Genomic DNA, 22,150 nt, shown 5'->3' on the forward strand with positions numbered 1-22,150 from the left:
TTTTTACCTAAGTGTTGTTTGCTGGTTTCATTTCTCTCTTATGTTCTATTCATGTAACTGTACTAGCACTGGATTAGCTTACCAAAAAAAAAAAAAGAGGTCTAAAATGTGTGCATGTTCTGCAGTCTCTAGATCATTTAGACGACTCTTTTCATATCTGATGGGATTTGATTCATGTAAATGACATAAACAGAGGCCTATTTCTATTGAAATGTAGCTAGAGAGTCTTATTAAATACTAAAATATTGCTGTTTTAAAATATTCCTTCAATATTCATACAGTTAAGTCACTTATTATAACATGAAAATTTCTGTTACAAATATTGTACGCGACATAAAATCCCACTTATATATGTTGGGAGTAGTCGCTGGAACTGTGTTATAAAATTTACACTTGCATTTTACAATTTTAAGTACCACATGTAATATGTTTTCCAACAAGTCTTTAGAAGTTCTTTACTGTCTTTTCTAGAATCACACAATTGCAAATACAACACAAAGTGTACATTTATCTATGCATTATTTTTATTAAAAGAGATATGGTTTTGTTTTCTTATCTTATATCTGGACGGCTATGGTATCCAAATAAACAAAATAAGAAATATACTAGTATTTTACCCCATTAATTCCGCTCTCCATTAAAAAGGAATTTGAAGCAGCACAAAAGCAGAGAAACTCGTTGTTGCAAAGTCAGACAATCAGTCACACGTGGATGTTGGTCATCGATCTCTGGACCAAGAAAGTATCAACCCTTTAAACCAAAGAATGCATGTTTGTCTATTCTCTTTCAATTCACTTTATAACTTTTACAAAGAATGTCTTTCAATTCACGATCCAAAATGCACACAGTCCCATGCATCTTACTATCTGTTGAGCTGTGACACAATATATAGGTGCACCTTTTCGGTCGTCAACATTTTTTTTTTAAAATTTTATTTTTATTCTGATATCTTAGATTTAGTAATATAGATTTCACTAGAGAAAGAACTGTTTCCTAACTATCAGTTTTTTTTTTAAATTTAGATTTAAATTCATGACTTTTGATAAAAATTAACTGTTAACGGATCATATTCATCTCGTCACGCTGCGTCTTTAATATTTACAACATAAAATGAAGATAAATTAGCAAATTACTAGACTAGTCATTTCAATTTCTTACATTCTTTTTGTATTTGCTTTCAGCCCTTTTGAGGTGATCTCTCTTGTTAGTGCATCTCCTTAAAAGGATAAAACCCACCAACTTACCTTTTTAATATACCCTTCCCCCCCCCCCCCCCCACCCCACAACTACTGATAAGGTTTGTTTCCTCCCGTGATTGGATTTGGGTGATATGATCTTAGTTTACTCTCTTAGAATGAAATGATTTAAAAGGAACAGAGAAGTAGAAAATATTTTAAAACGAGAGAGACATATATTATAAGAAATGCGAAGTACTTGTGAGGTTGTGACAACCATGATAGAGGGCGGGTCAATAAGGGTAGATCACAGAGAAATTGACAAACTTCTGGGATAACAAGTTTCTAATTAAGAAGTGTGCACGTGATATTTTAAGCGAAACATCAAAGTGAATAATACGTCTCATGAGCTTGAATCATGACAATACCTTGCTAATTAGTTTAACTAGATTATATCTCGAATTTAGTTAGCAAATTAGCATTGTAACTTTGTTTCATGATAAGCAACCAGTAAATTGGTTTGTGAGTTTGAATGTAGCAGAAAGAAACTTGTAAACGAGTTTGTTTTATCATTAAATGAGAACTACAAGCTCCTTGATAGAGGACTACTTGTGAAGGTCTAGCTGTAAAAGCAAAGTAGTTAGAGTTTGCCCTGAATTTCTTACTCTATTTTCGGAGAAAACAATATAGTTATGTTGTTTATATTGATTTCCAATATGTAGCTCACTTATTCAAATCATATTAAAAATTATGTTTTTTAAGTTAGTATACGTTTCTTTGTCATCTCATTTATCAATGTTCAAGATTTAGTAAACGTTTGACCTCAAGTAGTTTTTAGGAAAAACGTGAAATTTTTTTGGCAACTAGCTAGTATTTGTTCATATAATTTGCCATTATTTGGCAAATATATATTTGACAAAAATCCCAACTTCCCAACTTCTAGAAAAAAACAAGAACTTGGGAACTTGAGAAGTTTTAAAAATTTAAAAATTATCCCAAACTTTTATATTTTATAAAAACGCCCATCATTTATTAATTCTAACTAAATATTTATCTACCAACTTACTCCATTTCTTTGTTTTCTCGGTCATCTGATATAGAAATGAAAGCTTGTCGGGAAGAGATTGTTCGTACAATGTGGAAAGATTTTATAAAAGAATAGTTTGTTATTATTTCTCCGGAAAAGAATAGTTTGAGTGACAAGATTGAGAAAAATAATAATTTATTTTTAATTCGATTAATGTGTTGCTCTTGCCCATATTGTTATTTTGTTGTTGTTGATTGTTATCAATTATGTTATAATTTTTTTTTAACAGAACATGTTCGTTATAAAATAATACTACAAACTTATGAGTATTTTTAATAATTTTTAGAACTTACAAGTACAAAATAATATTTTTTGAAACTTCACCAAAACTTGAAAATTTTTGTGGCCAAATGAATGGTGAAACTTCACCAATACTTCACTCAAGAATAACTTGCCAAGAATATTTGGAAATTTGAAGCCAAACGACACCTTACAATTGTTAACTTTTATATGACGCTTTGATTATTTTGATCCCAACAAAGTGAGGTCTACTTTCTAGTGGCAAGGCATTTCACCATCAACTAATATGTAAGACGGTCAAATCACACAAGATTAATTCTAACAACAATATACCTAGTAACACAAGATCAATTTAATAAAAGAAAAAAAAGGTCAATTTGAGTCGACCTTGAAACAATTCAGGCTAAGTGAGTGCGGTATATTGATCCTCCTAAATAGGTGGAGTTAAAAAATAAAAAAAGAAGGGTAAATTTGTGAATTGTGATGGTTTATGTCTATTACTCCATGTTTGGAGAAATATGAAATAAAAATTGGGAACATGTTCATGTGTAAGATAGGAGGACCCTTGGGTAAATTCATCAGTCCATTCCTGTCGGATATGTAGTGTGATATATAGTACTGCTAAACTTGTTTCACAGGTCAATTTTTTAACGTCAGGTACTTTTTTCCTGTACATACATTAATTAAATATTACAATTTCCTTTTGTCATTTGGTAATAATTGGGCAAATGCATTAAAAAAAATCTAGGTAGGTACTTTTTTAGCATGGTGTATATCCCAAAGTCTAAAATGTGACTTTCTTGAAATAAAAAAGGTTACCAGCTAATTTACTTCTTTTAATGCAACAAAAAGCTCCCGGCCCCCTTCTAATAAAAGGAAAAAAAGTAGTCCACTATAAAGGTAGTATTGCTTTCAAGTGACTAGTCAAAGGCTCACCAACAATGAAAATATAGGATCTAAACTTCATCTCTAATAAAAGAAGCTCATGTTATATTTGACATCGTATTCTATTTGGACATCACTATTTAACTTATATTCATTTTTTAATTTTTTTATCATGTCTGTTTATTTCGAAACAACTTCAAACATATAAAAGTCTAGCGTTGTCTGAAGTTCATGTAAAAATAGTTGAACTTTAACTATATCTATATGAATGTTAAGCGAAAATGACTCAAATTTATGTAAACTTCAAACCTAATTTCAGTCATCGCATTTCTAAAGTTATTCTGAAGAGAATAGACTTGCAAATTTTTACGCACTTAAATAATTGTCCCAAAATTAGATATCGCACACTTGAGCTGATTAGTCAGATCAGTAGGTATCAGACATCGAATGATTAAACAAAAAGTAAAGAATAGTGAAAGACTCAAAGTCAGCCACACGTTTAAAGAAACCACAAGTGAATAAATGCATGCGCTCATAATTCACAAGTAGTATAAGACCATACTTTGGTGTGAAAAATATAAAATATTGCTACAACAATAGTTATGATTAGGATTGAACCACTAGATATTTGATTGGTATTATTTTAGGAAACTTGTGATGACTATTGACTGGTTGAGGATATTTAAAGAATTGTTGTTGTTACCAATTTAATGTTTCTTGGAATTTCTCATAACCTGTTTTTCTTGCTTCTGTTTGGGCAGTTGTCAACTTTTGTTATATCCGTAGCTCCAATTAATGCTCTGTTTCAGTGAATTTTATTTCCAAATGTGTAGGGTCTTTTTTTACAATATGCTTAATTAGTTCCTCTATTATATTCTACTTTGCTTTCATAGTATAAGTGCTTGCTATTTTCATAATAGACACTCTTCTATACTACTTGTCATAAATGACTGAACTTTCACATTGACATGCAGTTTACCTAAATGATGAAGACAATGGAGGAAGAAAAGAGTAGTGAATTCTACAACTATTCACACCATTTTGATTTGGTAGGACTTTATTTATTTATCAATACATTTTTTTAAATTTTGTTCTAAAGCAGAGTGTTGGTTCATTCTCTCAACTTGTTTGAGACTGAGGCACGGTTGTTATTGTTGTAAATAGGACACTGGACTAGAGAAGAACTATATTGAGCTGAAGAAGAAACAATTACATGGCGGCAGACGCAATGATTCTACTAAGGAAGAGGTTAATGTAAGAAGCTTGTTTACCTGGTTTTCTTCTTTTTTTGTACTTGTTCTGCTTCTAGTTTACTTTAATGTGTTGAAATAATTGCCAAGGAAAATGACTTCCACCCGAGAGTTCTGGTATATGAAGTCATTTTCAGCGTTAATGTTTTTCTCGCAACCAAACACAAGAAAATGACTTGTATTCTGTCTTTTAGTAATTTATGTTTGCTTCTTCTTAACTTTCAGCATGCTCATGAGGATCTGGTTAGAGAAATTGCTCTTCTGGAGCTGGATATTATGTGTTTGGAGAAGTATCTTCTTTCAATGTATCGGAAAATATTTGCCAAGGGATTAGAATCACTGACCAAGAAGGATGATAGAACAAAAACTAATACAACTCCCAATGAAAAGAAGTTTGCAGAAGTGAAGGAGAAAAATGACAAGTTGAAAGAAAATCCAAGGACTAATAGTAATAGTCCCGTTTTGCCAACTTTGAGTAATCCAATCAAAGAATGTGATGATGACAAACAAAAACTAGTTGACTCAACCATTTTGAGATGCCATTCTTCCCTCTCACATGCTGCTTGTTCCTTCAGAGCTTCACCTTCAGTTGCAGCTCTTGCTGATGCTGTAGATTCATACCATTCTATGCCTTTATCAATGCTGGAGGTAATTGTACTGCTAGAAAAAGAAAAAAATGTCATTTAGTTTTGCAACAAGCTCTTGTAACTATAATTATATACTTAGAGCAAGAGAGGGAGCCCTCCTCGTCTTGTTCCGAACCAGGGACATAGTCGAGTGATCGAGTAGGTAGAGAGGTTACTGGATTCGGGTCAAATTGGATTGGAGAGGGAGGCCTAGGCATTTTATAAGCAGTCTGCAACCCTTCACCTTGTGAATTAGCTTTAATTTTGGATTAACTACCTTATTGCTAACTAAGTTTTGTTAATATGCACTGTAGAGTAACTAATAATGGAAATCTTATATGTTTCAACCAGCATGCTCAGCCATCAACTTCAAACAGGAGTCTCACGGAACATCATGTTACTAGTTGTTCTAATAATCTTTATCATAACTCGCCAAGCCAGTTGTCTGAAGAAATCATCAAGTGCATTTCAGCCATATATTGTCAGCTTGCTGATCCGCCTTTATTCAACCGTGATTTAAGTTTGTCTCCCGTCTCAGTCTCATCATCAACACTTGAATCTTTTCCTCAAGCTCAGAGTGATATGCAGGGACACCAATCCATAGAAAATTCATCTTCCGATACGTTGAACAATCCGTTCCACTTTGAAGACTCAAAGGGATTTAGCGGATTCCTTGTTAGAATGGTTGAGGTGCAAGGGCTGTGTCGAGATAGTCAGAGCTTAGATGGTGTTGAGCAAATGCTAAAACAATTTAGGTAAAGCCTTTTAACTCAATTTGTAATTTATATTATACCTACATATAAGCCACCAAAATCTTAATACATTTACATGACTATTGATGGTATTTTTTTGTTGATTGCTTCTATAAAAAGTTGTTCATTAAAAGTACAAATTAACTTTCCGTTTGACCTAACTTTTGATCTTTCAGTAAGCTTGCAAAATTGTGCACCTTCTGCAACTCTGAATAATCTCAAACTTGCCAATGCAGGTACCTAGTCTCAAAATTGGAAGAAGTCGCCCCTAAGGAAATGAGACATGAAGAGAAACTAGCTTTTTGGATTAATGTCCACAATGCACTAGTAATGCATGTAAGATTTCTGTAGCTAAGAGTTATCCCAAGACTTTTTTTTACTGTGGGATAAATTATGAACCAGCATCGTGTATGTTGCAGGCATTTTTGGTTCATGGGATTCCAAGAAGTAATCTCAAGAGAGCATCTTTACTTCTTAAGGTAAGAAAATTCTGTTCAAAAGTGACAGTTCTGCTGTGTGAGTGGCTCATTATAACTCAGCAAACTTTTTCATTTTTCAGTCAGCTTACAATATTGGAGGGAATACAGTAAGTGTTGACATGATTCAGAAGTCTATACTCCGATGCCAGTTACCTCGTCCCGGTCAGGTAAGTTGAGAGCTCACGTCACTACATTTCCTCCTTGCATTCATATGTATAATTTAGATGACTAATTTGTTAAGACTTATTGAAGTTAATTTTGAATGTAGTGGCTTCAATCATTCTTCTTTACGAAACAAAGATTTAAGGCTGGCGATGCACGAAAGGGATATGCAATAGAGCATCCAGATCCTCGCCTACGCTTTGCTCTGTGCTCAGGAAACCATTCTGATCCTGTGGTATGCCTACTCTTGATTGATAAGAGTAACTGTTTTCTTGATATTATGCCTATATGCTATTGACTTATCATTCCATTTGTACGTTTGCAGCTTCGTTTGTACACATCAAAGAGAGTATTCGAAGAATTAGAAGTGGCTAAAGATGATTACATTCAGGCAAACATTAGGGTACACAGAGAACAAAAACTAGTCCTTCCAAAGAATGTGGAATCTTATATTAAAGAGGTGAATTTGAGTCCATCTGGTTTGTTCGAAACAATAGAGTTAGCACTACCTTCTTATTTGAGGAAGAACTTTCAGCAGCCGGAGCAACGAAAGTTGTGTAAGAAAATTGATTGGATTCCTCACAACTTCAGTTTCCGCTACCTTATTTCAAGTGAATTGGCTGAGTTTTGAATATCAGATGAATCACAACCAAAGGGGGTGTTCAGATTGAGAAGTGGTTCAATTTTGTGAAATATTTGAACTTCTTGTGCATGAGTGTGTCTTCATGTTACCAATTGAGTTTGTAATAATTTGGATGGTCCAAACATCATTTATTTTCTTTTTCCTTGTTGTTAAGAGTTTTTCATTGGTTATAGTAGCTCTAAACAGAACAATGGTATGGAGTAAAGCAAGTGGTATTGTAAATTATAAAGGAGTGAATAGGTTAAATTCCCGTTTTACCTAAAACTCCTTTTAGATTTAAAAAGTCCCATCGAATGTGGAAAAATATTTTGGGATACTTTGCTGAGAGATGTGTGAAGATGAAAAAAGTTGACTCCACGCGGCCATTTCTAACAACTAATTCTGTCCAGAGACCCCTTTCACCTCTTTTCTAATTTTTAGCAAAATATATTTTTAACTATTACCCATTAAATTAATTTTTATATCAATTAAAATCCCTAATTAAATTGGTATTTAGTTTTAGGATGATGTATTGGTTGAAATATATGGAAAACTATTTAATCGGACACTTGACAAATATAAAAAAGATTATAGTTAACTGACTCTCCTCGCTTCTGGAATAAAGTCCATAGTTCTTGTCTCAATTCCATGTAGGATTATTCTTTTCAACATCATTTTTATATTCGAATTTAAATATTTTTTATTTGAATTTAAAAGCATGACTAGCATGTAATCGAAAGTAATTAATTATATACATTAGAGATTTTGTCAAGAGTCCTATCATTATTAATTATATAATATAACCGAAAATAAATAGCAACAGTGATCCTGGACCACAAAAATAATTTCCAAAAAAACAAATATTTGTTGGAGATTTATAAAGGGGACAAAACTGACAATTAGAAATTTGTTTTGTTTGTTTGTTAAGAGGGTTTCGGGGTTTATAGAGAAAACTCTAATGTCATCTCTTTAGGTTCAAGAAAGCACCACAATCACTTGTATTTCACTCCTCTTTTTTTTCTTTTGTCACTTTCTTGCCACTTCTTTGTCTTCATTACAGAAAACCCTTTTTTGCAAAATTCAAGATTTTCATATTGCAGAACCCAAAAATCAAGATTGTTTAGGTTATGGACGAAGATAGAATAGGGTTAGTACTGGCTAGAATCTCTGAGCTGAGGTTAGAGATAACAAGTTGCATTCATAAAGCATCCAAGAAAGATGAAGTGGAATCTGAAAATAGAGAAGACGCAGAGGATGGAAAAACCCATGAGGATGATGATGAAGCAGTGGATTGCTTGTTGAAGATTAAGGATGCTCTTGAATCACTTGAAGCCCAAGTGTCTTCTTTGCAGGTCTCTTCTTCTTTACTTGTTCTACTTCAATTTTGAACCTTGGAATTTTTCCCCTTTTTGGGTAAATATGTGATTATAGAAGATTCATGTGTTGATGACTGACTCCAGTTAGTTTGAGATTGAAGGGTGGTAGTTATTTTGTATATGCTACTGAATTTTGCAAAATTTTCACTTTTCTTGAGTTGATAGGCAAGGCGGCGCTCAATCTAGGGTTCAACCTTAATGAATAGTTGCTACAAGATTTTTTTAACTCCCATACACTGAATTTCTTAGTGGGGTTTCTGTAGTTTGGTTTATCTATTTTGCTATGAATATGTTTAGGAAGTTTTCCTTTGTGTGATTAGTGATTATGTTGTTCTCTTGTTGAGGTCCTTCTTTTTCCTTGAAATAGACCTCACTGGTCCTCTTGTTGATGGGTTTATGGTGCATTAGGGAGCACTATGTTCGAAGTTTTTGGAGCTGAAGTTGCTATACATATTTGATGGTTAGTCTAATATATTATTTTTGCTGAATGGAAGCCTATATTTTGGATATTCTGTATTGAATTTTCTTTGGTGAGATTAAGTTAATGTATAATGGTGAAGTAGTTGGATTTAACACGGGTTAGATTTGTTCCTCGAAGTGGATAAAAGTCTTCTTAACAGTAATGGATGAGAAGTTCTCTGTGTCGAATGTTGATATAGTATCATGTGTATTCTTCAGTTCCAATGAAACATATAGCATTTCAGGATTTGACATTCAGTGATATATCTGCTCTCTAATGCTGTTGCACATTACCATATACACACACGCTGATGACCGAGAAATCCTGGTTCAAAACTCAGTAAATAATGGACCCGCGACTCTACCCTTCTCCAATCAAGTATTTTTGTTTGTGGCACCATGGCAGAGTTCGAACTCATGACGTGCGCCTAATCCAACTCACCTCATGACTGCACTCATACCACTTGACCGAAGCCCTGGGGCTTAAATGCTGTTGCATGTTACTGTTATTTACTACTGTTAGGGTTTGTACATTTTGTTAACTTTGCTATGTGCATAATGTATATACATCTTCTCCAATCAAGTATTTTTGTTTGTGTCACCATGGCAGAGTTCGAACTCGTGACGTGTGCCTAATCCAACTCACATCATGACTGCACTCATACCACTTGACCGAAGCCCTGGGGCTTAAATGCTGTTGCACGTTACTGTTATTTACTACTGTTAGGGTTTGTACATTTTGTTAGCTTTGCTATGTGCATAATGTATATACATCTGCTCCATGTAACATGAAGTCATTTTAAATTTGGTAGAGTTAAGTGGAACCAGCAGTTTTCAAATTCTTCGGTGAGATAAGTGGACATAGTGGGCTTAAAGTTTACATGAGGTTTAGATGAGAGCAAAGATGTTTATGTTGCTAACTTGAGCAGACTATTGACTATTGTACGGAACTGTAAGCTCACGATCATATGTTAAATGGTAGTCTTGAATCTACTTTTTTGTGAGATGAAGTGTCTGACTCTGCCTGTATGTTTCAAGACAAATTGGAGCTCAAAATCCCGACCAACCATAATATGGATAAGATTCTTTTCTTTTATTTTTGTTGAAAATAATTTGGATAAAGTTCTTAGCACCCTTAAAAGCAATCCAGTTGAGATTTGCCTATTGTAGTGCAAGTGAACCTGGAAATTATTACTTACTTATATTTTGATCTTCTCATCTCTATTTGAAGCTAAAGATTTTGAGGTGCTACTTTTTACTACTCACTAATCCCTTGAAATATAACTTAGTTGAACGACCTTCCCCTAAAATTGTTGACTTTTTAAATTGATTCCATCAGCAATGTGAATGCTGATTCCTAGCAGTCTCTTTGTAGGTCACATAGATACCTGATTTCAGACATTGTTTCATAAACAAGAGCAATCACGCTATCCTAACAAGAGAAATAGAAAATCTCAGTGTGAAACCCCCTCAATCCATCCCCTGTTTTGACACAGAGCCGAAAATTTTGATAGGGTGTTTTGAATCCTCAACTAACTTAACTAGGGTTCCAGCTATGATATTTCTCATGACAAATTACAGCTTCTGATATTTCTCATTACGAATTTGTTCTTTTTATGTTTCCTTTAAATTGCTTAAAGATTATTATCCAACATTTGATGAAGTAACTTCTGAGTGTAGTCGGCAAAATATTGATTAATTAGACAGTCTGTTTCTAGTGATAGTATGTTCCTCTCTAATGTGTAAGCTAGGATCTGCTTGTTGAGTGTCTGTTGCAGTTGCTATGTATAGTCAGCTGGAAGGTGACTGTATCATGTTGCAAGGGGAATTGCATATTTTTTTTTAAAAAAAAAGAACGCCAAAGCCTAAATGTGTCATCACTGGCTTTCATCATAGAGTTTGAAGTTTGTATGAAAATTTTTCATGTGAATTTCATATAATTGTTATTCTTAAATTATCTCTTGTTTGTGGCATGTTCGGCTTGGAGCTGTAGGAAGCAGTTGGTTGTGATGTTCTGCAGAGGGCAAAATTTTGGATCCTACAAACTTTTGATCCAATGATCACGACAGTCAATCCTGGTCCAGTCATTGCAATGCCATTTATAAGTTTTAGAGAACTACCACTAAACAAGCATAATCTTTGTGAAGAGGCTAGTACTAACTTTTTTTGGTGAAGAGGGCTATTACTAACTTCTAGTCAATTTTGTCTCTTTATTATAAGGGCTTAATATGTGTCAACCGATGCACTTGTTTTGATATCCTTATTTCATGAAAAGTCACAATGTGCCTCCGGTATTTGCAAGTGAAACAATCCGTCAATTTGAGGAGAGATTTATTTTCTGTTAAAGACATTCTTTTTGCGTTTAGTAAATGACTAGTGTCGAGTAAAACTCAAAGGTTGTCCCATTCCTGACGGCGCCCAGTGAGATGACAAACATCTCTCTTTTGTACGAGCCTATCTTTATGAAAAATCTTTATATAACACAACTTAGTCCAATATTCCAGAGAAGCAGTATTTTTTGGCCCGGGATTCTTCCAACAGTATTTGTGAGTAAATTAGTTTTCTTCTTGTCAAAAGTCCAATAGCCCAAAGCTGCAGTATTTTCTTATTCCCTTAGGATTGGATTGCCTATGATTCTTCTGAAAAAACAGCTTCTCTGAGTAAGTTAGTGGAACTTCTCTTGTCCCAGTTGCCTCCCTAAGATTATTGACTGGATCCTCCGAAGCTGTTACTATCTTGCTCTCTGTAAATTCTTTTTTTTTTACATGAGATATACAACAAGGCTTTTATAACATTATTTTTTTTGTCCAAATTTGTGCATTTCAATTATGTTGTCTACCTTTATTGAAGCTATACCTCAATGCCTTTAGATGCTAATGTTCAGGCACTACAAGAGCAACAATGGTATGAGAAAGAAGCAGCACTGGCTGAGATAGGTTATAGTCAAGAAAAATTGCTCCAGACACTGAAAGGGTACGAAGGCAAGGATTACCAAGTCATACACGAGGCAATTGCTTTTGTTTCTGAAACAGTAGAAGACAACAACGATCTTCTACTTCCTCCTTACCCTAGCAGACCTTCTCGTACCGTGGTGTCAGACAAGGGTTATGGCGTACACTTACCATCTACACGGAAACTCACTCAAAATGGGGTAACTGGTAGCCACAACCACAATTCCAGGAAAGATGTCGATGAAGCTAACCGTAAAAGTTCCCAGTCTAAGAGCCCCTTAAGTATGGTTAAATTCTTCATCAGTGCAGCAGCCAAGACAGCACTCACAGTTGTTGGTGTAATATCTGTCTTGAGTTTGGCTGGATTCGAGCCTCAGTTAAAGAAACGGGATAATCAGATCAAGGTTTCTAACTTGTTTCAACAACTGGCAAACAGAAAAGTCCCTGTGGTTGAAAATGGTGAAACTCAGTGCGTCGTGAAAGAGAGAGTTGAGATCCCATTTGAATCAGTTGTGGCAACTCCAGATGTAAATTATGGCTGTGGATGAAATGTTGTTCATTTTTCAGTTTTTTGTGTAAATCCTACTAAGTTTTTGACTATATTTGAACTCTGCGTGGCCTGACAATGTAATTTGTCTTAGCTAGAGAAAGTTCAATCAGAAAATAAATTTCTCGCATCTCTCATTGTGCCCTGTATACCCAGCTTGATATGATTTACTTGAGCCGATGGTCTTATTGGAAACAACCTCTCTACCTTAACAAGGTACGGGTAAGATTGCGTACACTCTACCTTTAATGAGTGTGTTATGTATGGAAAGATTATCTCTTTATTTTAAAATCGGTCCTACTCGCGAGGGACGTTATCCTGCAATATTTAAGAAAATTGATGACCTGGGAAATACATGGCAACAGTTGTGAGTCAAGGTTTTTGTCTTTTTTGTTTTCGTATGATGTGTGTGTCCCTTGTTAGATCTGTTGTAGATTTGCCAACTTAGTTCATTACTATAATGTCGCACGAATGGATTGAATAAACAAGCTGGTGTTTTATTAATTGAAGGGACAGAATTGTTGCACATTCATGTTTTGGCTCACCTGAAATTTGAAGACTTTTTAAGTATCAGAGCAACTTCCTACAGACAAAGCACATGCTATCCAATTATTGAGTTGAAATTAGAAGAGTTGGTTTAATAATTTGCTGTTATTTTTCCTGTTTTTCTACAAAACCAAGAAGATAAGATAATTTTCTTGGCTGTTGCACTTTCTTGGGCCCTTCTTGCTGTGCAATTGGCAATTTTATACTGTAGTTTATGCACATGGATATCTAATTTTTTTTTTCTTTGTTATGCAGTGAGTCAAGTAGTATGTTTTCCACCTCTAACAAATTTACCTTTTCATTTTTGTTTTTTCTCAACACCTAAGTTTGTTACTATATTCCTTCCCCAACTAGCTCCTAGGAAAAGAAATCCTGCTCTCAAAGAAAGCAAGCTTAAGAATAGTCATTAATAGAGGTGACGGTAACCCTCTTTTATTTTTTTTCAAGCTTTGAATGTAGAGATCAGGTTGAAGAGTAAAAGGGATGAAGTAGTATGAAATTGCTTGAATCTAGCGCTTGGGAGGTGTACTCGACTAAACGATTAATGGAAAGAATACTTCGTTGGATGTAGTTCTAAAACGATGTAACTGAGACAACTACGTGTATGATTGGATGTAGTTCTGAAAACACGATGGAAAAGTATGAGATCGGCCAAATGTGATTTTCTTACGCTTTTACAACTTGTACTATTTTATTTACAACTTTGTGAAATCATTCTTTTAGAAAAGCAGGGACAGAAAAGAGGAGAAGGATAATGGAAATTGAATCTACACTTATTGTGTAGAAAATTCAACCAATACCATTAGACCGTAAGCCTTTGAGTATAAAATTGAAAAAGACCAGTAAACTTAAATCATAAACTCCTATAAATGTTCCTAGTCAAATTGTAGATTAAAGTTCCCGTCCAAGTCATTAACTTACTACAAGTCAAAAAATCAAACAAGACAAACAATAACACATTAAGTATAGTTTCACGAGAAGAAACGAGTGTAAGCAAACAAATCGATTTTATGTTAAGACTTGGATTAATTAAATTCGTCGAATACACCAGGTTAGTATCTGAAAATGCCATGTATTGATTGCAGATGGCCCTAGACTCACTATCACTCAAAGCTGGAAGCTACTAATAAGCTAACTAGCTAAGTAAAAGCAAATACCATAAAATTATTAATTGAACAATTATTGCACTTTCACTTCCCAAGTTAGTTAAATTGGTCTATCACAATTGACATTTGGTAGTACTTGTCATTCGTGATTATTATAATGTCCCAAACTTCCAACTATATGATGGACTTATTTGGACCAACTAATTAAATCACGAGTATATAAAATTTGATGTTAAATTAGGATGGGTACAAAAATTCATTCAAAATTCTAGTACCAATCCTAATTTAAAGCATTCTTTCTTTTTCTAGGAATTTCCTTTGCAATTTTAAAAGTATTCTTCAAATGTTAATAAAAAGACAAAATCAACATGCATTTATGTGTTACAATGTAGACACGTGGAAATGCCAACCATCCATTCTATTACAACATATATACAGATCTACATGCTAGTATTAATACCAAATATAAAATGATTTCTTCTTCTTTTCACATTCACTAACTATTTAAATTCACCCTTACAAAATATAAAATCTCTTCGTTTTTTAAGTAGATGTCGTAAAATAACGAACTTCTTGATAAGGACGCATTTTTCCTTAGCATGCTTACCCAAAGAAATTCATAGTAATCAAGAAGTGGGTTGCGAATACCTAATGATTAAATCGAAAAAAAAAATACATATAACTTTCCACAGACATCTTTGCTCATTTTCAATCATATGACACGAAAAGCTGTATATAAATTTTGAATCTCCTGGAAGAAAAACTTGTTACTGTAGTGGCAAAGATGACTCAAAAACTTTACTTCTCAGGTTCAAATCCTTAGCATGACAATCGTGCATTTTCTTGAATCTCCTTGTTAGAATTCTTGACGATCCGTCCACTATAGTGGACAAATTAAAATAATCATTAAGAGCTGTGCTTGCTTTTACAGCAAGTACACAAATATCTTGAAGTGAAAATGGGGTCTGTAATTTAGAAACCGGCAAAAGAAAATAAAGCTGACCAAGCTGCAAGATTTCATCTTTAGCCAATTGAGGAACTAATGAATTAACATTCATGGCTTCTGAGCTACAAAGGAAGAAATCAGGATTTTGGACAAGGATCTCGCCGGCGGTAATGGGCTGCCGGAATTCTTGAAGTTTTCCGTTCATTTGAATCACCATGGCTACTTTTGTAACTGGCAAATTCATTACGCTTCCACTTTGTTTTGTCATCAATGGTGATGATGTACAGCTACCCATTTCAATTTTTTTAGAAGAAGAAAAAAACAGGGGAAAACAGAGCCTTTTGAGAAAACAGAGTTTTTTTTTTTAAAAAAAATAAATTTGTTTTAGTGGATAGAGTTGAGGAATTGGCAGTGAAGGGGTTGTGGTTTATATAGAAGTGGAGGGCACTTTGGGTATATTCAGTGACTCGGTTTTGACCGCTAATCAAGCTCAATTAATAAATTTGTTTTTTTAAAAAAGGCTCAATTAATAAATTTGTTTTAAAAAAAAGGCTCAATTAATAAAGTTCTGAATACCAGAAAAAGTCGACAGAGGACTCCCGTCTATATTATATTTTACGGTGTTTTTAGTAACTAATTAAATATTCTTTCCATCTTATATCAGTTAGTCATGTTTTGCTTATCAAAAGTTAAATAATGTGAATATTAACTAGCATTTTAAAATACATCTTTTTATCAAATTAACATAGTTCCTCAATTTACGACTTGTCGTACTTATTGTATAATTTAAATAAATTTTAAATATAACGTATTGAATTGATCTAATCTAATTTTATTTTTAAAATGAGTTTAACTAAAAAAAAATTAAAAAAAACATGACAACTAATATAGAATGGATGGAATAATAATACCTATTTTATATGCTTTCTTAGATATGTAAAAAAAACAACAGTTATCTAAATAAGAGTGAATTCAAAAAAAATAATAATAATATATTCAGTGAAATTTCACTAGTGAAATTTGGAGTGTAAGAATTTTTGAATCATGGGTCGCTCACGTGAACCGACCTGATTCAATCTTATTCGACCTGTAAAAGGATAAATCTGATTTTGAAATAAAAGTGGAACAGTTATATAACCGTTCAAGGATAAGGCTGAACAATTATTGTTCAACTCCAACTCATTTTTCAAAAGAAGAGGGAACAATTAATTAAGCCAGATAAAGCAAATTTATCTGAATTTTCTATATTCATCAACATGCGAAACAGAAAGGCATTTAGTTTGTGGAATTCAAACTTGATTTCCTAGTGAATTCAAAGTAGATCTGTGGTAAAATCACTTGGTGGCAATAACAACAATTTGCTGCGTATAACAGCTACACAACCCATTATTCTTGCTTCAATTTTTTTTTTATGGAGAGAATAAAATGTACAGATACCTTATCACTATCTTGTTAGCGTGTTTTTCAAGAAGACACCAAAAGCAAAACACATAAACACACACATATAAGATGTGAAAAAATAAAACAAAAATTAATACTGATCCACCGGTCACATTTTTAATGACTTCTCTGCAGCCATGATTAATTAATTTACTTGTTTTTGAAGTGGAATGATAAAATTATAGAGGAACGAAAAGCTATAGTTCCAAACAATTATTTAATGGCTGAAAAAGAAGAGAAATCATAAAATTTTAATAGAGCATCGAACTTTTTAGGTAGCAGAAATCTCAAGCATGCAAATGTGCATCTATTATGATTTTATGATTTCCAATTATCCATTATCTAGAAGGATATTAATTGATTAATTAAAGGATATTTTAACATTTGGGCATTACTTAGACGATTCCTAAATAGTAAGCTCGAATTAAATATGGGCTTAACTTTGAAAAGTAGATCGGTCGATGATTATCTAGTAGAGAGTTTCATCCAACACAACGTGGCAAAGTTGTAAATATTTTTTATTTTTAATTAGAAATTTTAGATATAAAATTGCCTTTGATAAAAAAACTTTATCTTTTAATATAAAAAATTTTTGACGCGAATTCAATTTAATCAATACACATCAGTTGGAAAATCAACCGCTTCAATCATGGTAACTGGGTTTATACTCCAATAAATACTTGACAAAACTTTATTTTTCTGAAATAAAAAATTCATTCACAAATAAATCCTAATTTTTTCGAGGAAAATAGGAAATATATTTTTGAAAAATGACTCTCCTATATTTGAAAAATGACTCTCCTAAGGGAAAATATCATTTTAAATTTTGGAAAGTTTAAGCATCATTTACTAAGAAATTTACTTATCTATTGTGACAATCAAATTAAAATTACAATCCTATTTGTGACCTTTTAAAGAAAAAATATTTGGAGAAATTTGTGTTAGTTATTTATTGGAAAAGCAGATTTTGGTCAATAAATTAAAGGAAGAAAAAAGAGTAAAACTTTAAGAATATGAAAGAGAACTTTTTCCATAAATAATGGGCATCAACGTCTAGAATTTATTCGTTGCTTGTAGTATTCCTTTATGTACGTGTTTCAAAAATGGCAGCCATTTTTAATTTGGTTCACATTCGCCGAGTGAAATTCTGAGAAATACATCCATAACCTCAGTATATATATTTCAGTATTATTAGTTCAGATCGTAAATTATAAAAGTATATTCACGCTAATGTTTATATCATATCAGTAGATATATAATATATGTTGAAAGATAATCTTTTTATTCATTTTTACTTGTTTACAAGCATACATCTTAAAGAATAATAAACGAAGTGCATATTAACAAGTAACGTATAATTTTTAATGAACTTGAAAATACTTTGAAATGAATAGTTAATACTGACAATAAAATGAGGGGAAAAAATTGCATTTCTATTGATATATCAAAGTGGACGAATAAAAATTAAAATATATCTTAAAAACAAAAACTTAACTATTTTGCATTATTAAATCATTTAATTATGATGAATTGTACTACCCAAGTCCATGTAAAGTGATCTTTAAACCTTTTGGTTTTGATTCAAAATAAATATTCTTTAACATAATCAAGAAGATATTAAATTTGTCGTTTCAAATTTGTACTTATACATATTCCTAAGAAGTCCTGTTTTTCCTCATATTTTGTGTTGAATAATTCAGTTAAACTACCTTTTTTGCTTCTATATTTTCTTCTATAGGAGTGTGTCAAAGGCCAAAAGACACATATGAACTATCCCTTTTTTTTTGAAACTAATAAATGATAATTTAGATATGAAATTCACACTTCTATTAGTTTAGATATGAAATTCAAAATAAAATAAAATTTAGATATATTTTTAACATTTATCTCATACTTATTATAAAAACAAGAGATTGTATTAATTTGATATAAACATTCAATAATATAAAAGCAGTTAAACATATTGTGTAATCATATTTTCTTTTTTGGGGAAGGAAAACATTATAGGAGTAACATTATTTTGAGTTTAGTGGGTGATGTTGGGCATGTGTGGGGTACCTATATGTGCTTTTCTTTTGTTTTCTTTCACCCAACCAGATTAGGCTACGAGTATAATAATTTTATTATGATATGGACCTCTTTTGTTTATACTTTCCACTATCGTCGTAGCTTCGTCCTTTTCCACATAATGCATATGCACAATTCTTCATTTCTTTCTTTGTTGTCTTTTGATTTAGATATAATATATAAATGTATATTTAAATTTGATTTTATTTGATATATATGTATTTTAATTTTAAATATATATAAATAAAAATTTAAATTTATATATAATTAAATAAATAAATACATACGTCTTAAATAAAAATTACATTCTACACGTCATCTTCTTACATGATGTTCTACGTGATTGCACTTTCCACTATCGTCGTTGGTTCCTTTTCCACATAATGCATATGTACAATTCTTCATTTCTTGTCTTTTTCCTTTTCATTTATGTATCTTGAAGGGTATGTGGTGTGTATTTGTTTGGTTCAAAATCACTTATTCTATTATTAATGTTTTGCTTCTCCTTTTTGACTCTATTTTTTATCCTTTTTCAAGTTTCTGGGTCTTTCTTAATTGGAAAAAGACATAATTTTTCATTTAAAATTGTATCGAAAAATTAATTACACACTTAAACTATCATGTCCATCTATTACACAATTAAACTATTTAAAAGTGAATTTATTACCCCCTGAACGCATAACTCCACTCTCATAGTATGTGGTGTATTATATTCGCTATCACGTAGCACCACATCATCGTCACGTCAGAAATTATAATTTTTTTCTTTTTTTTCTTTTTTTATTAATTAACTTTTCTTTTATTAACTATATTTTACTATTTTTTATATTTTTTTCTTTTCTTTTCTTTATTAATTAACTTTTCAATTATTAATTATATCTTTTACTAATTAGATCCTAATTAATTATTAACCACTCATTCGATTATTTATATTTCTTTTTTTTATTAATTAACTTTTCTTTTATTAACTATATTTTATACTAATTAACTCCTAATTAATTATAAACTACCCATCCGATTTTTTAATTTTTTTTCTTTTCTTTTCTTTGTTAATTAACTTTTCTTTTATTAATTATATTTTTTACTAATTAGATCCTAATTAATTATTAACCACCCATCCGATTATTTATATATATTTTTTATTAATTAACTTTTCTTTTATTAACTATATTTTATACTAATTAACTCCTAATTAATTATTAACTATCCATCCGTTTTTTTTTTAAAAAAAATTCTTTTCTTTTCTTTGTTAATTAACTTTTCTTTTATTAACTATTTTTTATATTTTTTTTCTTTTCTTTTCTTTATTAATTAACTTTTTAATTATTAATTATATTTTATACTAATTAGCTCTTAATTAATTATTAACCACCCATCCGTTTTTTTATATTTTTTTCTTTTCTTTTCTTTATTAATTAACTTTTCAATTATTAATTATATTTTATAGTGATTCGATCTTAATTAATTATTAACCACTCATCCGATTTTTTATATTTCTTTTCTTTTATTTTCTTTATTAATTAACTTTTCTTTTATTAAATATATTTTATACTAATTAACTTTTAATTAATTATTAACTACCCATCCGATTTTTTAATTTTTTTTTCTTTTCTTTTCTTTGTTAATTAACTTTTTTTTATCAATTATATTTTATACTAATTAACTCTTAATTAATTATTAACCACTCATCTCCCCCCCCCCCCCAAACTCCAATCGTCTTCTCCATCAAAATGGGAGAAGAATTCTTCTTCTTCTTAATGAGTTTTGAAAGAAAAAAAAATCAAGATTCAATGGGGAGTAAATAGAGATGGGTGTAAAGAAAAAGAGGGTAGGTGGGTGTGAAGAAGAGAGGATGTGGGGGTGGGGTGATTTTGTTTTTTAAATTTTTTTACTTTAATGGGTTTTGAAAGAAAAAAAAAATCAAGATTCAAAATGAGAATAAATGTAGGTGGGTGTGAAGAAGAGGAGGGTAGATGGGTGTGAAGAAGAAGATGATAAGTGGGTGCGAAGAAAAAAGGATGTGGGGTGGTGATTTTGTTTTTTAATTTATTTTTTTTTACAGATTTTTTGACGCGCTGCTCCTTTTTTATTTTTTGGCCACGTCAGTTGTAAAGAGATAATAATTTCATTTTTAGGTAGTTTTAATATGTAATAAATCGCCATGATAGTTTAAGTGTGTAACTGACTTTTCAATACTAATTTTAAGAAGGAATTTATGTCTTTTCCCTTCTTAATTTCCATTTATCTTTTCTCTTCGTCGAGAATCTTTAATGTCTCACTGGTTCTTTTTTATTCGTTGAAAAAAACATGTATGAACATATAGGATGAAGTGTGTGATTATGAATTTTTTTTAAAAGCAACCCTAAATATTTGGAATATGTTTTATTAATTTAGTGTTAGAAGAAAATTGACTTGAATAGAGAATATATATATATATAACCAATAATTTATCAATCCAACTAATTTAAGATTTAGACTTAGATCCTGTTTGAATTGACTTAAAAATTGGTCAAACATATTTTTAAATTATTTTTAGCTTTTGAGAGTATTTGATAAAATTAAAAATAACTTAAAATAAGTTTAAAATAACTTTAAAAAAATTAAAAACCAAAAGTAGGACTTTCCCTGCATTTTCTTTTTTTACTTAAAAGTCATTTTAATTTGACTTTTTATTTTTACTTAAAAACTGCTCCCTTCATACCAATTAAGTGAATTTGTGAGATAATGCACACATATTAAAAAAAATATTTAAGGACATAACTTGAACCATACTTTTCACTAGTGCTCTTTGTGGTCATAAATATAACTTTGCAAGTAGTGTGATTTATCCTCTAGAAAATATAAAACTTCAAAAGTGCAAATATAAAAAAAGTCTCAAATTGAACTTTGAATAATTTAATTACTTTAAACAGTAAAAAAATTTCAAAAAATTACTTAATATGAAATGAAGGAAGAACGTTTTACTCTTAGTTAATTGATTGATTGATTTACCATCCAATAGTAAGAGCAGTGACTTGCTTATTCAAACTAATCCGAATTCGTATAGTAAATTAAGACCACATATGTTGACTTCGACAAGACTGATGTATCCCTCATATTAATTAGGGCAGGAACCTTTTTCTCATTAATTGTCATTTTTTTATTTGCTTACATAAATCTGATGATTTTTACTTTGATTTATTTATTGTACCATAAAATAAGGAACTTTCCTCGAATAAAGAAACAAAGGCAAAGAAACGTTAATAGAATGACAAAATTTACATAAATAACTAAAAAAGTTAAGCAGTTTGGAAATTCATTCGTTTGTATGCATGTGACATAGACACACACACTTTTTGACTGATAAAGTTTTTCTTTATTATAAACATGTCTTTTTCCTTTTAATTACTTTTTGACAATAAAGCTTTCTACTAGTACTAGTAATTGTTTTCTGG

At 31.4% G+C, this 22,150-nt stretch overlaps 3 protein-coding genes across 5 annotated transcripts; 2 read left to right on the forward strand and 1 right to left on the reverse strand.

Annotated features, from left to right (window-relative positions):
* Positions 1–3,954: 3,954 nt before the first annotated feature.
* Positions 3,955–7,440, forward strand: LOC129884494 (uncharacterized). Of its 2 annotated transcripts, none has more exons than XM_055958791.1 (10): positions 3,955–4,022; positions 4,362–4,436; positions 4,552–4,641; positions 4,863–5,285; positions 5,615–6,018; positions 6,252–6,351; positions 6,435–6,494; positions 6,575–6,661; positions 6,763–6,891; positions 6,982–7,440. In XM_055958791.1, the coding sequence occupies exons 2-10, from the start codon at positions 4,371–4,373 to the stop codon at positions 7,285–7,287; spliced, it is 1,665 nt and encodes a 554-aa protein (XP_055814766.1). In that variant the 5' UTR covers positions 3,955–4,022; positions 4,362–4,370; the 3' UTR covers positions 7,288–7,440. The 2 variants fall into 2 exon arrangements, with proteins under 2 accessions (XP_055814766.1, XP_055814765.1); XM_055958790.1 differs by lacking the exon at positions 3,955–4,022 and adding an exon at positions 4,030–4,216.
* Positions 7,441–8,193: 753 nt separating this feature from the next.
* On the forward strand, positions 8,194–12,741 carry LOC129885479 (plastid division protein PDV2). Of its 2 annotated transcripts, XM_055959766.1 has the most exons (3): positions 8,194–8,630; positions 11,107–11,262; positions 11,998–12,741. In XM_055959766.1, the coding sequence occupies exons 1-3, from the start codon at positions 8,406–8,408 to the stop codon at positions 12,610–12,612; spliced, it is 996 nt and encodes a 331-aa protein (XP_055815741.1). In that variant the 5' UTR covers positions 8,194–8,405; the 3' UTR covers positions 12,613–12,741. The 2 variants fall into 2 exon arrangements, with proteins under 2 accessions (XP_055815741.1, XP_055815742.1); XM_055959767.1 differs by lacking the exon at positions 11,107–11,262 and having other exon boundaries at positions 8,197–8,630.
* A 1,895-nt stretch (positions 12,742–14,636) lies between these two features.
* LOC129884495 (uncharacterized) lies at positions 14,637–15,592 on the reverse strand. The gene has a single exon (XM_055958792.1). It carries the CDS (start codon positions 15,502–15,504, stop codon positions 15,031–15,033), a length of 474 nt encoding a protein of 157 aa, XP_055814767.1. The 5' UTR covers positions 15,505–15,592; the 3' UTR covers positions 14,637–15,030.
* Positions 15,593–22,150: the final 6,558 nt, after the last annotated feature.

The sequence above is a fragment of the Solanum dulcamara genome, chromosome 4 (assembly GCF_947179165.1).
Source record: "Solanum dulcamara chromosome 4, daSolDulc1.2, whole genome shotgun sequence".
Taxonomy (NCBI): Eukaryota; Viridiplantae; Streptophyta; class Magnoliopsida; order Solanales; family Solanaceae; genus Solanum; species Solanum dulcamara.